Source organism: Eucalyptus grandis, chromosome 11 (genome assembly GCF_016545825.1).
Source record: "Eucalyptus grandis isolate ANBG69807.140 chromosome 11, ASM1654582v1, whole genome shotgun sequence".
In the NCBI taxonomy this organism is placed as follows: domain Eukaryota; kingdom Viridiplantae; phylum Streptophyta; class Magnoliopsida; order Myrtales; family Myrtaceae; genus Eucalyptus; species Eucalyptus grandis.
The window spans coordinates 22999132-23014511 of NC_052622.1; the positions used below are offsets into that span (position 1 = coordinate 22999132).

The 15380-nt window shown below is 41.9% G+C and overlaps 3 protein-coding genes across 7 annotated transcripts; 2 read left to right on the forward strand and 1 right to left on the reverse strand.

Moving 5' to 3' along the window:
- The first annotated feature begins 2357 nt into the window (after positions 1-2357).
- Positions 2358-4587, forward strand: LOC104425472 (zinc finger A20 and AN1 domain-containing stress-associated protein 8). Of its 3 annotated transcripts, none has more exons than XM_010038156.3 (3): positions 2358-2519; positions 2691-2739; positions 3730-4587. In XM_010038156.3, exon 3 carries the CDS (start codon positions 3756-3758, stop codon positions 4272-4274), a length of 519 nt encoding a protein of 172 aa, XP_010036458.2. In that variant the 5' UTR covers positions 2358-2519; positions 2691-2739; positions 3730-3755; the 3' UTR covers positions 4275-4587. The 3 variants fall into 3 exon arrangements, with proteins under 3 accessions (XP_010036458.2, XP_010036457.2, XP_039160787.1); XM_010038155.3 differs by having other exon boundaries at positions 3744-4587; XM_039304853.1 differs by having other exon boundaries at positions 3752-4587.
- A 3130-nt stretch (positions 4588-7717) lies between these two features.
- LOC104425473 (zinc finger A20 and AN1 domain-containing stress-associated protein 8) lies at positions 7718-9862 on the forward strand. Of its 3 annotated transcripts, none has more exons than XM_010038159.3 (3): positions 7718-7936; positions 8069-8115; positions 8978-9862. In XM_010038159.3, exon 3 carries the CDS (start codon positions 9004-9006, stop codon positions 9520-9522), a length of 519 nt encoding a protein of 172 aa, XP_010036461.2. In that variant the 5' UTR covers positions 7718-7936; positions 8069-8115; positions 8978-9003; the 3' UTR covers positions 9523-9862. The 3 variants fall into 3 exon arrangements, with proteins under 3 accessions (XP_010036461.2, XP_010036462.2, XP_010036460.2); XM_010038160.3 differs by having other exon boundaries at positions 7740-7936; positions 9000-9862; XM_010038158.3 differs by having other exon boundaries at positions 7745-7936; positions 8992-9862.
- Positions 9863-12457: 2595 nt separating this feature from the next.
- LOC104425474 (probable polygalacturonase) lies at positions 12458-15380 on the reverse strand. Its single transcript, XM_039304164.1, has 3 exons — positions 14719-15380; positions 13695-14026; positions 12458-13145 (listed from the first exon to the last, which is right to left on the reverse strand). The coding sequence occupies exons 1-3, from the start codon at positions 15324-15326 to the stop codon at positions 12661-12663; spliced, it is 1425 nt and encodes a 474-aa protein (XP_039160098.1). The 5' UTR covers positions 15327-15380; the 3' UTR covers positions 12458-12660.

The window sequence follows — 15380 nt, forward strand, 5'->3', positions numbered from 1 at the left end:
CATGTACGTTGGATATAATATAAAGCCTCAAATTCGCTCCCTATTCAATAAATCTCATCAAGTATGGACCATAACCAAGTATGAACAGAAAACAGGAGGGTTCAATTTGGTGCGTGAAAATTGTCCCAAGATATCACCAATATTTTTCTTATTTGGAAGCATTGATCGTCTTGTTACACACGAAACATGGTTTGAAAGGACCGAAACGATTTGGGTTTCAATTCTGTAATTTAAATGACAACTCTATCATTGAACAGGCTATCGAGTGAGAGTCTTTACTTCCTTTTTATAGGACATTGAACCGGATGAAGTTTTATTAAGAGAATTAAAAGTGTAATACTCTGGTTTTGCCCGTTTTCTCTACAAAAAAAAATAAATAAATAAATAAATTATATATGAGCTATCATATATATATATATATATATATATATATGCTAATTTATTGAATGCATGAGTGCTGCATCCTCCGCATGGCCCTGATAGACTGGATTTGCACCTGGCCATCACAGACAACTTTTGATTCGATTATAAGATTTTTAAAAAAAAAAAAGATTTATTAGCCAAATGGGACACAGGAGGAGTCAGAGACACTCAATTTAGCAGCATTCCCCCTTTGTCGTGCAAGTGAAATTATGAAAGTTCCCTGGATAGTAAATTCTTGACTAAATTTACTCCTTTAAAAAATTAAAAATTCTAAAACTTATTAAGAAAATATAATTGATACCTAAAACTTTCAAAAATATAATTAATAAAATGATATGATTCGACCAATTTGATAAATTTTAGTACTCGATTGTAATTTTAAGATTTAATTATAATTTTTGACTTATTATACTTTTTTACTAGTTTTAAGACATGTGATGCACTTTTTGAAAACTTTAGAACTTGAGTTTATTTTCATGATAAGTTTTAAGAATTTTAATACACTTATAAAAAAAATGAAGGTGAGTACAAAAATAAAAGGTTCATGCTGTCCAAGAAAAAGGCAAAAAAGTCTGAAAATGCCAGTTCAGTTCGGCAGCTTGAAGTTTGGTCCGATCCATTAGATAAATTGAACTTTCTTTTAAAAATTTCCCCCATTTGTAATAATGCGTTGCGTACTATTAGACGGCAGATTTTGTCTATTTGTTCGATCAATTAATTTTTTTTATTTTTTTCACATAAAGATGAGTTTATTCGGTCAATGAATTAAGTAAATGAAAATAATTAATTAGCAATGTTCAAGTTGGTATAGAATCGAGTTGACTAATCTGATCTGCTATGCTCATTCAACTAGTTCTGGTTTAATCCTGTACAATATCAAATCGATTCCATTTGGTTCTCCATGCATACTCAAAATCATAATAACCAAATATACTGTCATTAAGAGTCTGTTCATTTAAAAAAAAATGTTTGGAGAAATTATTTTCCAACTTTTCTGTATTTAAATCATGAAAAATAATTGGTTTGCAGAAAACGCCTTTCATGGACAAAACAGCAAGCTAAAATCGGAGAACACGACTTCTACTCCTACTCCTAGCAAGAAATAAAACGCTTTTTAAACCACTAAATAAATTAAAACTAGCCATTTTTTTCGAAAATGATTTTTATGTAAAATAATTTTTTTTCATTGCGAAAATTTTTATGAAACAAGCACGCTTTAAGAGTTGTTTTTATTTCAATTCAATATCCCATCAGTAATATCAAATTATATTATGCATTTATTTCACGAAAAGTAAATAATTTAAAAAACATTTTTTTAGAAACGATCATTTGCATAAACTTACGAAATAGATGAAAGAAAAATAATTTTATTTTTCACGATAATATTTCAATATAAGTTATTACTGATGATGAAAAAATTTATTGACTAAATATTTCATGCAGTATAAAATATTATTTTTAAGGAAAAAGAATATCTGAATAATTATTATTTATTTAATTTTCTTAAGAGGGAGGAAAACAAATACGAAAAAGGCAAAAACATAAAATAGCCTACAAAAGGGACAGTAGCATCTCCTGTGAACCTTAAACCAGCTCGTGCTTATCCATCCATCGGACAAAAGACCACGGACTTGCCCCAGGCTGGCAGGCCCAATCTACCGAACCGACCGTGCGCACGGCGGGGAGAGCCCGTCGCATCCCCACCGTCCGATCCACCGACCGCCCTCCGCGACGCGACAATCCGACGGTCGGGACGCAAGCTCGCCGCGGACGGAGAGCCAACGCGGGCCCCAGGGACGGCGGCTCGGCCGGGGACCCGGGGCCGTAGAGCGCCACGTCATCGGAGCGGCGGTGGCAGAACCGCAAATAAGGAGGAAATGGGAGGGCATTATGTTGGGCAGTAAAGGCTCAGTGGAGGGAGCGTTTGTTGGCAAGGAAAAGAGAACTCCTTCCTCTCCCTCTCTCTCTTAAATACTGCTCATCGAGGCGATAGAGGGAGAGGAGACTCGCTCTCTCTCTCTAGGTCGCTCTCGATTCTCGCTGGTCTCGCCTTCCTCGGACTATCTTCGCGATCGCTTTTGGAGGATCGTTCGGGGGTAAGTCGTGTTTTGTGAACTCCGTTCTTCGATTTCCTCCCCCCGGATTTTTCTGGGTTTCGATTTGACTTTCGTTTAGCTTTTGTATTGGGGGTGTGCGTGTTTTTTTTTTTTTTTGTTTTTTTGGCTTTGTGTGGCTCGAATTGAATTTGGGTGTTTCTCGTGTTGCAGAAATTGGACCGAAGTTTCGATTTTTAGCAGGCGAGATCAGCTGAATCAGGTAAGCTGGCCCCCTCTCTCTCTCTTTCTCTACCTTTTGAATGTCTCTGCTTTCCTGGTTTTTTTTTTTTTTTTTTGGAGATTATGGTTTGTGTTGGGAGGGCTTGTGGGGGTTGATTTCTGGAATTAGGGGTGGAAGTGATTCGTGTTCTCTTACTCCTTGAAGATTGTAAGCATGTTGGTTTGTGGAGGAGTGCTGTCTCCATTTTGCTCACTGCGTCTGGTGGGTGGGTTCAATAGTCACGTCTTAGGGTGCAATTGGAACATGCTGTTGAACCGGCTCGTGGGTTTGGTGGTTTTGGTGGGTTGGTGACGTTCTTGGGAAAAGCTACTTTGTTGGTGTTATTCTGGGTTTGGGTTCTGTTTGTTCTGCTGTTATGTGGTCATTTAGGTGTTTCTTTTCTGTTGTTTTGGGTGGGATTGCGATGGATTGAGTCCCTTAGAGGTATGTATGGGGGATGTACTTCACAGTGTGATATTTGAGAATGAACCCATGACCTGGTCTGCCGAGCCTGTGGTGTAAGCTGGGCCAATTGGAATGAATACGTCTTGAGACTTGCCAGTTGCTTCCTTTGGGTGGTTTGGTTTATGTCAAATGGTGATGATATGTTGCAACAACAGTATTCCGCCCTGGATATTTGTTGCCGAACTCTGACCTGGTCTTTTAACCATTAGAAGCTTTACCTCAACTTGCTTGTGCTTTGTAGTATTAGGATTTCTGTGCATGTTTTGGAGCTAAGCAACAGGACTGATGGACTCTTCCTTTTTCGAGCTTCTGCTGGTTGATGATTGCTCTTAGTTTGGCAGAACGAAGCTGCAGAGTGTGATTTGAACATCACAAACTAACTTAATGCTGCTTTTGACAAAATTAGTTTGTGCAAGGGTCACAGTCATTTCCTATTCTTGCAATTGCTGTTCAATGTTTTTGTTCTCTTTTCTATATTTTTGAATTTCTGTCCCTCTTCTTCTGTTCATTGTGGTGGAATATAAGGTGTCCTTTTGCAGGAGATCAGAATAATGGAGTCTCACGATGAGACAGGATGCCAGGCCCCAAAAGGCCCAATCCTCTGCATTAACAACTGTGGCTTCTTCGGAAGTGCTGCCACCGCCAATATGTGCTCAAAGTGCCACAAGGACGTGATATTGAAACAAGAACAGGCACAAGCAGCTGCCTCCTCGATTGAGAGCATTGTCAACAGAAGTTCCAACGAAAATGGTAAAGGACCTGTGGCAACTGAGAAATTGGATTTGCAAGCTGGTTTGGTGGATGCAAAGGTCATTTCGACCGAGCCCTCAGCTGGTTCATCTTCAAGCAAAGATGTTGACATGAAAGTGAGCGACGGTCCTAAAAGGTGCACCACCTGCCAGAGGCGGGTGGGGTTGACTGGCTTCAACTGCAAGTGCGGCAATCTCTTCTGTTCGACCCATCGCCACTCTGATATACATGGTTGTCCGTTTGATTATAGAACTGCTGCTCGAGACGCCATTGCCAAGGCCAACCCGGTGGTTAGGGCCGATAAGCTCGACAAGATCTAGATTTTGGGGCCTGAAGAGATGGCTTATCTACTGGAAACCCACTTTGCCTTCCATAGGCATCGAATGTCTAAGTTTGGCTGCATAATGTCTTCACTGTCCTACGTCTGGTAGAAATTGCAGTTCATGTTGCTTGAGGGCATCCTTGCAGCCTAGATAACTCTCTTGTTCATTGTGATTGGCAGTGATTTCGCTATTGGCTTGGGTGTGTAAGTCACTATTCGTGGTGGTTTGATGGACTCCGTCGTTGCTACTTCCGTTGATATGAATTTCTAGTTGTGTATGGCTTGTGATCAGCATTCGGGTATTGCGTCTATAGGGTCTTGTCGTTTTCATTAGTCTAAACTCCTTGGTACATATGTGAATTCGCGCAGTCTTTTCTTGTAGTTATGTCGGTCTATTGGGAATCTGAGATGCTCGTCTGTTAAAACGTCGCTTGTTCTTCAAAGCTCATTGATGAAGATTTCTTCACTCGTCTGATGCTTGGAGCTCCTGGTTCAATGATTGGGTCAAGAAAGAAAAAAAGTTGACGCTGGAGAACTAATGAATTGCTACAATCTTTTTCCACTATTTTCAGAACGAGCCGAGGAGAAAAGAAAGAGGGCTTTAAATGTTATGTATTGTTTGGATGGAGGGAAGGAGATACGAGGGAGAAGAAAGGAACCGATTGGTTATGTTAGAGGTGATCGGTCTTAAGAGTGATCGGAAATTTATCCTGTCATTTCTTAGTTTTTAGATTCAACAATTGAAGTAGTCGATCGATTCGGACAGTAATCACACTTTTAAGTAATATAATTATTATTTTAGAATAATATACCACGTAAATGGTGGTATAGTTGTTAAAGTATTAATGGATTTCTTCGGCTTTTCAGAAGATCTCTGCGCCTTTTCAGATTCCATACTTAATTTCATGTTTTGTATTTTTTGTTGGTAAAATAATATAAATGACACTTAAACTTTGGCTCAAGTATCTAAATTTTTAATTTGTTTAATGTGCTTCCTAAATTTTATATTAATGTGTAATGTTCTTTTGAATTTTTAACTTGTTTAATATGGATCTCAAAATTTTAGTATATGTTTAATTTAACATGTGTATTATATAAAAATGTTTAATATTATTATTTCATTAATTCAAGTTAGATTTGTCAAATGAGTCATAAATCCATTTCTTAATCTATTTTTAATTTACTGAATTGTTGTATGGGTTAGTTATGATCATAAAACTCATTGATTATGAATTGAGAACAAGAATTGAACTCCATAAAATTTAATCTTCCGTTGTTCTTTTGTTGCTTAGTAGCAGAGTGCTTAATTGTTAACTAATTGATGGTAGGCTCGAATCCTACTTGAGGGGATCTGGTTGATTTCCAGTTAAAGTAATTTCAAGATAAAACAATTCAAAATGAAAGGGTATGCTTCACACACACAAATTAAAATGGTTAGACTTGATTTCTTAGACAACTAAATGTTAAGACTAGGCGCATAGTCATAACGAAATAGAGAGTAAATCTGAGAAAGATACATTGAGACGCAAGGTTTAAGGGAAAACATGGATGTAGAGTAGAACCTAAAAGTAAAGAATTGAACCGGTGGAAATTTATCCGATTCTAGGTTTCAAGATATAGGGAATCTGTTTTAATAGGTAGGTCCTAGATAGGTAAAACTTGAAATCCAAAACAAGGTTTTATTTTTTTCTTAATATATATCTTTGCCTAATCCTACGGTATTCTATAGATTTCAATGATGGGTGTATAATTTAGAATCATTAGTATGGGTTTCCATTTTATTACTGAGAATTTTACTTCGTTAACGTTTCACTTTTCCATGTCTAAATATAGGTTGTGATTACTGAATTGTAGTAGTAAGTGATAATTATAAAATGTGATAATTGATTGCAATCGTTTAATCAATAATATTTCATATTTTTTTTTGTATCTAATATAATTTGTGGTCGGTGGATTATAAAAGCTGGTAATTGAATGTGATGATTCATTGTAATTGTTTAATTAATAACACAAGTGAAATATGATCAAAATCTGAAATCGACTTTGGAACCTAAAACAAGATAAGTTCTAGATTTCATCATATGTAAGGTGAATAGGTTCTAGGTTCTATGTGAAACTCACCGTTAAATTAGTCTAAACAAAGAATTAATTGTAATTAACACATCTTACCTCTTTGCAATAATCTTTAATTACAATACAGGGATTATATATAAACGGTACAAGTTAGTAGCTATTTATAAGTCAAACTACAATAGTCCTCTTGCAGCTTAGGGGAGCTGCCCCCTACAACCCTCATCAAGCAATCCCTAAACCCTTGCTTGCTCACCGAAGAGGGAAACCCTCGTATCTTCCTGTCGACAGAGAGTATGAAACACACACCAACACTAGAGTTAGAGATTGAGGAATTTATTAGCACTCTTTGTCCTCATTAGTTAAATTCTAATTTCCTATTATCATTACTCATGGATAAATAAAAAATGGTGGAACTAAATTGAAATAAACCATTTGCTTCCGTCTCAACAACTTATTTATATTCCATCACGCAAAATGAACAATTTGTTTTGTATCTTTAAGTAGATCTCTATGTTTGAAAATCGTTAAGTTTGGTCAAACTTCGAGTCCAATTCCATCTTTCACTATCGTCTTTGACTATTTTGGGTCCATCTAATATTCAACTTGATCAGATACAGAATTATCCAAAATCCAATCGAACTAGCTCCATTTTCTCATGCACATTTGAAATCACGTGACCATACAAATCGACATGTCTCTAATTTTGCTCATTGATTCAATATCATACCTTTCACCGTATTAAATCACATTGAATCGCGCATATTTAAAACCCGATTCAATGAACCTCACGTCGACATTTAAGCAAAATGAGAAAAGGCAAGGAAAGGAAATAATCGACCATGTACTGTTTCCCCCGTGAGGAGAAAAATGCATTTTCTTTTCAAAGGGAAGAAGGGAGGGGGGGTTTCTCCTCATGTCAAAAAGAAAACAAATTCAAAGAAAGCCCAAAAAAAAGGGAAGAAAAAATTAGGCACGTCTGTAATCTTTGCGAAAACCAGGCTTGTGCTTATCCGCGCCACGCAATCACGCACCAGACGACGCACAGCCCACGCGAGCCGTCCGTTCGCCCGTCGAGATCCGCAGGCCACCGTCGGATTCGGACGGGGGGGGCTGGCGCAATCTCGCGGCGCGACGTCCGACGGCTCGGATGCGAGCGGGGCGGGACGAACGTATAAATCCTCCCGCCGCCTGGCCGAGACTACGTGCGCCCGCTGGCCTAACCCCACCGCCCCAGCCCCGTGGCGGCGCGACACGTGGCGGGCCGCGTCATCGGGGAGGGGCAGAACCGTGAATAGCGGGGCGGGGCGGGGGCTATTGGGTTAGGCACTAGGCAGCAACCCGGCTCGGTGGAAAGCGTCTGTTGGCAGAGAAAAAGCAAAGAGAAGTCCTCCTGTCTCTCTCTTCCTCTCTCTCTTCCGTAGTTTCTCTCTCTATTGTATACTCCATCGTCGAAGCGATAGAGAGAGAGAGAAGAACCCTTCTTCACAAACCTCTCTCTCTCTCTCTCTCTCTTCCCTTGTGTCTGTCGATTCTCGCTGGTCTCGCGTTCCTCGGATTGTTTCGATCGCGTACGCTGAATCGCGCCGGGTAATCTTCTTCTTGTTCTCCTTCTTCGTGCTGAAGCTTTTTTTCGCTTTTCATTTCCGGGTTCGATTTGATTTTCCGTTGCTTTTTTTTTTTTTGGTCAAAATTGAATTTTGGGTATTTCTCGTGTGGCAGGAATTCGGCCGTGGTTTCGATTCGTCGAGCGAGATCAGCAGAATCAGGTTGGCCATGCTTTCTCTCTCTGTCTCTCTCTCTATATCGAAGTTTGTAGTTTGTTTGATTTTGAAAAATCCGAGCTTTATGTCACGAGGGCTTGTGATGTTTGTTTCGTGGAATTACCCGTTTGACGTTATTCGTTTTCTCGTCTTCAGGGCTTGTCGTGGGTTGGGTTTGTGGTGGTCTGAAATTGCTCGCTGTGTTTTGGGTGGGTTTGGTCGTGACGTCTTAGGGTGATCGGGACGTATTGCTGAAGCGGCTCGTGGTCTTGTTTGGGGGGTTTTTTGGCTGAGTTGCTGACTTTGGAGGAATAGTTTGTGTTCGTGCTATTCTGGGTTTTGGTTCTGATTGTTCTGCTGTTATGCGGTCATTTAGGTGGCGCTGCTCTTCTCTGTGTGTGCATGCGTGTGTGGGTGTCTGTCTGTCTGTCTGTCTTTTGCAATCTGGGGTACTAGCTGCCTTAATTTTTCTCAGCATCACTAGTCACTCCCTTTGATATGTCCTTTAGCTTGATGGTTACGGATGGTGTCTAGGCCTTTTTTTGATTGTTAAAAGTTTTCTCTTGACTTGCCGGTGGGCTTTGGGGACTGAGAATAGCAAAATGCTCTTTTGGAGCAGAGCTGTGGAACCGAGAGGTCCTTCCGTTTTAGTCCACCATTGGTGGGTATTTGAGGAACGAAGTTTTGAGTGTGATTTGAACATCTCAAACCAACTGGGTTGGTGCTTTTCACAAAATTTTCTGTACAGTGGCCGTGATCATTTCCTGTTTGTGTGAATTCTGTTTGATGTATATGTGCTTGCTTACTTTGATTGGTGAATATTCCGGGATTTCTGTATCTCTGCTTTTGTATATATGAGGGATTATAGGCAGTCTTTTTCAGGAGATCAGGACAATGGAGTCTCACAATGAGACAGGATGCCAGCCTCCAAAAGGCCCAATCCTCTGCATCAACAACTGTGGCTTCTTTGGAAGTGCTGCCACTGCCAATATGTGCTCGAAGTGCCACAAGGATGTGATGCTGAAGCAGGAACAGGCACAAGCAGCTGCATCGTCACTTGAGAGCATTGTGAATGGTAGCTCCAGCGAAAATGGGAAAGAACCTGCAGCAAGTGAGACTTTGGACTTGCGAGCTGGCTTGGTTGACACAAAATTCATTCCAACTGAACTCTCAGCTGGTTCATCTTCAAACAAGGATGTGGAGACAAAAGTGAATGAGGGTCCTAAAAGGTGTGCGTGCTGCCATAAGCGGGTGGGGTTGACTGGGTTCAACTGCAAGTGTGGCAGCCTCTTTTGTGCAGTACACCGCTACTCTGACAAACATGATTGTCCGTTTGATTATAGAACTGCTGCACGAAATGCCATTGCCAAGGCCAACCCTGTCGTCAAGGCTGACAAGCTCGACAAGATTTAGATTTTGGGGGCTCGAGAGGTGGCTTATCTACTGGAAACTGTGCGGCGATTCACCTGCGCGCGATTTCAAATATATAAGTTTGGCTGCATAATGTCTTAGCTCTCCTATGTCTGGTAGAAACTGCGGGTCACATCATCGGGGGCCAGCTTGCAGCCAAGCGAACTCTCTTATTCGTTGTGATTGGCGGTAATTTCGTTGTTGGCTTGGTGTGTAAGTCATTATTTGTGTCGGTTTGATGGACTCCATTGTGGCTACTTCTGTTGGTCTGAATTTCCAGCTGTTTGGCTTTCAATGCAATCGATCTGTGATGATCAATGTGAGATCGGATGTTTTGACTCTACGAGGGTGGTTTTACCTCTTCACTGCATCAGCGTTGCGTCCTCCGGTGCATATGTGAATTTGAACCCTTGCACGTCTTTTCTGTTGGTTATGCTGGATAAGAGCTGTTCTGTTCGTGAAAATGTAACGAATCGCCGGTTCATTGTGAAGGTTTTACAGTGGTCTGATGCACGATCTCATGGTCTATCAGCTGAGCAGTAGAATCATTTTCAACGTTTTGAGTCGTGACTTTTGCATTGCGGCAGGGACTGCTGCTCCTGATTGTCGAAAATTCCTTAAGAGGTCATTGCTTAAACTGAAAATGGAGCAACTCCCGCACAGAAGACACATTATGATAGATGACAGGAACTTCGAGCAATAAGGTACCAATTCTAGCTTTCGATGGTCTGAATGATGAGCTTGGTATAATTTTCCGAGGCACCCAAATAGGTGGTATCCTGTTAATATGTTAGGCACTATATATGGTCACGGTCGTCCCTGTGGATGGATAGCACCGGTTGTTCTCTAATACACACAAAGATTGTGGCCGCCAGGGCTTGCTTCTCGGTGTGTCCGACCCTCCAGCGATATCCGACTCTTATTTCTCAGTCATCTCTGCGCTGTCCCAACACTCTTAATTGCCGGGTCTAGTCGGAGCACTGACGGTTGCCTTGGAATACGACGTTGTTTTTCTCCATTACTTTATGGCCTTAAATTTCCCGTGTTTCACTCTATATTTTGATTGAGAGGACTCGGAAGTGATGCATTCTTAGTAAAGGTTCCATTGCTAGCTTTCATCATCATTGGTGAGGTGAGGTGCTCAGAATCTCTTTGGTGTTAAGAGTAACCAGCAATCGTAACCGGAATCCCTTCCCGGCAAGGTAGGATTCGAAAGTACCCATTTTGGTTTTTTTTTTTTTTTTTTTTTTTTCTGGAACCACTATACAGCCAACAGCCAGGCTGTAAACCAAGGGAAACATTAGCGCGGGACCCACCTCCCATGGCACTCTACTTTAGTTGCACAATGGGGCGCGAAGTTTCGAACTCCTCTCCCGGATGAGGGGGCAGGGCGCGAACCAATGCGTCCACCCCAGGGTGGGTGTACCCATCTTTGTTTTGTCCATGGTTGAAAATAAAGACTAGCATCTTGGTTCTGTTGGTGTGGAAACTGAATAGCATTGAAGTAGTTATTGACGATTTGGTATGAATTTCTACTCATGTGAGACTATGGAATCGAAACATTGCTCTAGTTTTGCATATCAGACCCTAAGACGCTTACCATGTGTTCGACGAAATGCCGAAACCAGATTTGCATAAACTTGTCTAAGATTCTGGATTAATTTGAAGGATAATTCAGCAAACGAACCCCGCGCCAGCTGTGTGCACCGTCGCAGCATCCACAGAGAAGGGGTAGGATGGGGCCCTTGCGGCGTCGTAGGTCAGGATGAACCAGTGGAGCAGCTGCTTCGTCATTTGCCATAACATGGCAGATCGACGTGGGAGTTGCTTATCAAAGGAATTGAAGAAGAGGATATTGAAAAATTAAGTGTTTCAGGAAACTTGATTTGTCCAAATTAGGGTTTATAATTTGGGCAAACATATTAACCGGTGTCGTTTTGAGTCATTAATGCCGACGGGCATGAACTATGTAGGTATAAGAATTTAATAAAATATAATTACGTCAGATTTTCAATAACTGACATCGAAATTAATACTTAAAAGATCATTTTTTTTTGGGCACTTCAGTAATTTAAAAAACACAATGTACATCTTTTAATACTTCTAATGTTCTTCTATTTCGTAGGTCAAAGGGGAACACAATCTCGTGTGCCATGAGTCTGCTTACCTTTTCACTGAGCTGTTCAAATTCAAAGACGTCTTTCCATTCATGTAACTAGAATACTTTTGTCAATTTGAAAGAAGTGAGTTCACAGACCGTGAGAGAATTTTGGAGTTGCCTGAATAGACCAAACCAAAGGTCTTCCAAGAATGGCATTTTCGAAAACCGGTTTAGACAACTCGTTTATTTCATTGCTATACAATCCCTTTATCCATAGTTTAAAATTATGTTTGGTAACCATTTTGCTCCCCAGAATAATTTTTAAATATTTGAAGGCATTTAATAATTGCAAAAAATTTTATTCCCGAAATAGAATTGTGTTTGGCACCAAATTTTTAATCCAATTTTTTTCTTTTAATTTTTTAAATAATTTTACTACTTATTTATTTATTTATTTATTTTTCCATTCTCTTCTTCTTTAAGCTTTGGCTGACTACCTCTATGCAGCATTGCCGCCCTCATAAAGGCTGTGTCTCATCGGCCAAGCCTTGCTCGACTAGGCAAGGCTCGCCAATGGCAGGGGGAGGCTCAAGCAAGACTCGTCGGTGGCTGGATCGAGTCTCCAACAAGCTCACCGGATCTCACCCAACCGGTCATTGATGACTAGTGGCAGCAGTGGGCGGTAGTGATGGCGGCGGCGGCCGTGAAAGAAGGAGAAGGAAGAAGAACAAAAAGAAAAGAAGAAGAGAAAATAGAAAAAAGAAATTTAAATTTGCTTGATTCTAGAATTGTTTCCGAGGACAAAGAAATAACTTCTTTTTACTCATTGATTTTGTCCCAAATTCATTATCGGGAACAAATTTGCTCTCGAGAATAAAAAATTAACCAAATAGATTTCTGTTCCAAATATTCTCAAAAACAAAATAATAGAATTTGTTACTATTTGGCAAGTTGCCAAACACACCCTATCGTGCCGTGCATGAATGGTGTAGAAAACTTGTTATGGTTGAGCCTTGGTTCCTGGCCCCCTGATCACCTCATCAACTGTACAAATCTGAGCGGAAATTGCGGAAAGATATGCCGTTCACGGTTGAGGGCCTGAAATCCATAGGATTGTCCCACTGCCAAGATTTCTCTTCAGCCCATCTCATGTTCACGTTCTCAATTTCCAACCCTTTGATGTGTTCCATGATGATCCCAGCCATGCTGTGTTTCACCAGCCCTCGGCATCCAGGTCTGTAGTCTACCAATCCTCCCTCGTCACTTGTCCACCTCTTGTAAGTCACGTTCACATTACTAAATCTCAGATTTCTCAGCAGCCCACCCTTGGAACCTGAGAGGAACACACCATTCTCGGAATCGGCGGTGATGTTGATGAAGCGTATGTTTGATACCGCGCCTTCCTTGGACCAGGAATGGCGCGCACATGTTGTTATGTAGATGGGTTCTGCTCTTCCCCACCAAGACGGGTGGTAGTACCTAGTGGAGATCTTGATGTTTGAGAAGGTGATGTCATTCACATTTCCTGCACAGACAGCACAGATAAGCTCAAGATTCAGCAGCCATTTCAGGCTAAGAGAGATATGAGCTTTGTCAGAGGAACTATGATCTTCACACACAGTTTTTCTTAAAGGCGCTTATTGGGCATTTAAATCTCTTGACAAAAAAATCAGACCTATATGCTCTCCCTGCACAAAATAGCTCCAGTTAACTTAGTAATCACGTCAAAGGAAGAGTTCAAGGTCAAGGTATATCTATTTTCTAGCTCTCCATTTGTTTGCGGTGCGAATAAGTGCATCCTAAAACAACCTGTTGCCACACCTAAAAGAGAGATCTAAGAGAAGATGAAGAAAGACAACACCCTTGCTAAATCAAAGAACAGGTTCCTCTGTAAACACAATCCATTTTTTGGAAAAATTTCTGCAGACAACGCCTGGCTAATGAGCAGTTATTTAATATCCCATTAATGAGAACAAAGAGAATCAGATGGCCAGAGTTTTCTTCTGAGCATTTCAGTGTTCACTATACAGAATTGTAACTACAGCAGCAGAAGAAAGAAGAACCAATATTGTACCTCCATCACGTATCTGCACTCCCAGTCCTCTATGAGATTCCACTATAGTGATGTTGTCAAAGACCAGACCCCTAAAATCAAACCAGCTTGCGCTACCAAGTTTGATTGCCGAGGACTTTGTTCGGATCCAACAGTCCGTTGCTGTTAAATTGTACAGAGGACCTGTATAAGTCTTCGGACAGATGGCATCATCTCCTGTATCAATCTTGCACCGCGTGATAACCGTGTGATTTGAATCATCTATGTCAATTCCATCATTGTTAGGAGTGTTAAAGTCTCCATAAATGGAAACATCATGAATGAATGTATTCACGCAGCGTACTATGTGCAAGCTGCAATCACCCCATGTAATGTTTCATCAGCAATCCACTGGAATCCAGATCAAATGTAAAGCGGGATACAATAGTAGACAGTAAAAGATCTTGGAGAGGTATAAAGCAAAGCAAACACAGAAGTGAGAAACAGGGTATTCATCTTGAACATGATGATCTAGATTTCCATGGTCCACACTCACTTCATTGATGATTTTAAGCTAGAAGATCTCAAACAGCTACAATCCCTGGCAATTGCCAAAAAGATCGAATTTTCTCCAAGCTGACTACGGTTCTACTATGTAATACTATATTGTCGTATTTGCAAAAATTGCAACTTGAAGGCCACTATAACTTCAGTAGCCGAAAGAATGACAAGCACTGTGGCATACAGACAGTGCCACTTTCTTGAATTTGATAATGCCATAGCAATTCTTCAGTTATCTACCAAGTGAGCAAGGTCCGAATCTCACCAAATGGCATTTGAATCTCGCAGTGACATTAGGAGTTTCTTTCTTCTGCAGAGACCAACGCAATTGCCAGTTTGGCTTTCTACCCAGTTCAATTCAAATCACCTCGAATGCATACTGACCTTTCAAAACCAGTTATCGAATTCTTGGAACAACATACAGTCGTAAAACAGTAAAGTGGACAAAACTGATGGCAGAGAGAGAGAGAGAGAGAGAGACAGAGACAGAGACAGAGGGACGAACCACCAATAAGCGGGCTGATTCAAGCTGACGTTCCAGACGCGGACGTTCGTGCACCCCACGAACCCGACCAGCCTCGGTCTACACTCGTCGCCAAGGCACGCCCTGGTCTTGTTCCAGCTGACCATCACGTTCTTCCTCTCATCGAACCTCCTCACGAACTCCAGCCCCTGCCCGTCCACCGCCCCGCCGCCGGTGATCCCGACGTCCCTCGCGCCCTCGGCCAGTATCACGTACCACCGGTCGGCCTCCGGCGGGTAGTCCCCGATCTCCGTGCCCCCAAGCACCGTCGCCCCACTCTGGATGTCCAGCACCACGCCGGACTTGAGCCGGACCGTCGCGGTCAGGTACTTCCCTGGGGGGAAGGCGACGCGGCAAGTGCAACCGGCGGCAGCCGCGGCGGCGTGGGCGTGGCAGTTGTCGATGGCGGCCTGGATCGCGGCGGTGTCGTAGCGGCAGCCGTCGCCGGCGGCGCCGAAGTCTTTTACGGAGAGGGAGGCGGCGGGGGCGGGGAGCGGCGGCGGCGAGGGCGACCGCCCCTGGGCGAAGGGGAGGAGGTGGAGGAGGAGACGGAGAGCCGACCGGAGGAGTGACGGAGGAGGTCCGGCCATCGGGGTGCGGACAAAGGTCGCTGATACGATATCGGATAGGGTGTCCTAACTTGT

Bases quoted from the DNA above. Each gene is read 5' to 3' on its own strand.
- LOC104425472 (XM_010038156.3), top strand. From the start codon at position 3,756: ATGGAGTCTCACGATGAGACAGGATGCCAGGCCCCAAAAGGCCCAATC.
- LOC104425473 (XM_010038159.3), top strand. From the start codon at position 9,004: ATGGAGTCTCACAATGAGACAGGATGCCAGCCTCCAAAAGGCCCAATC.
- LOC104425474 (XM_039304164.1), bottom strand. From the start codon at position 15,326: ATGGCCGGACCTCCTCCGTCACTCCTCCGGTCGGCTCTCCGTCTCCTC. The intron at 14,027-14,718 runs GTTCGTCCCTCT...GGGTGATTGCAG, and splicing joins AATCAGCCCGCTTATTGGTG to CTTGCACATAGTACGCTGCG. The intron at 13,146-13,694 runs GTACAATATTGG...CTGTCTGTGCAG, and splicing joins AGTGCAGATACGTGATGGAG to GAAATGTGAATGACATCACC.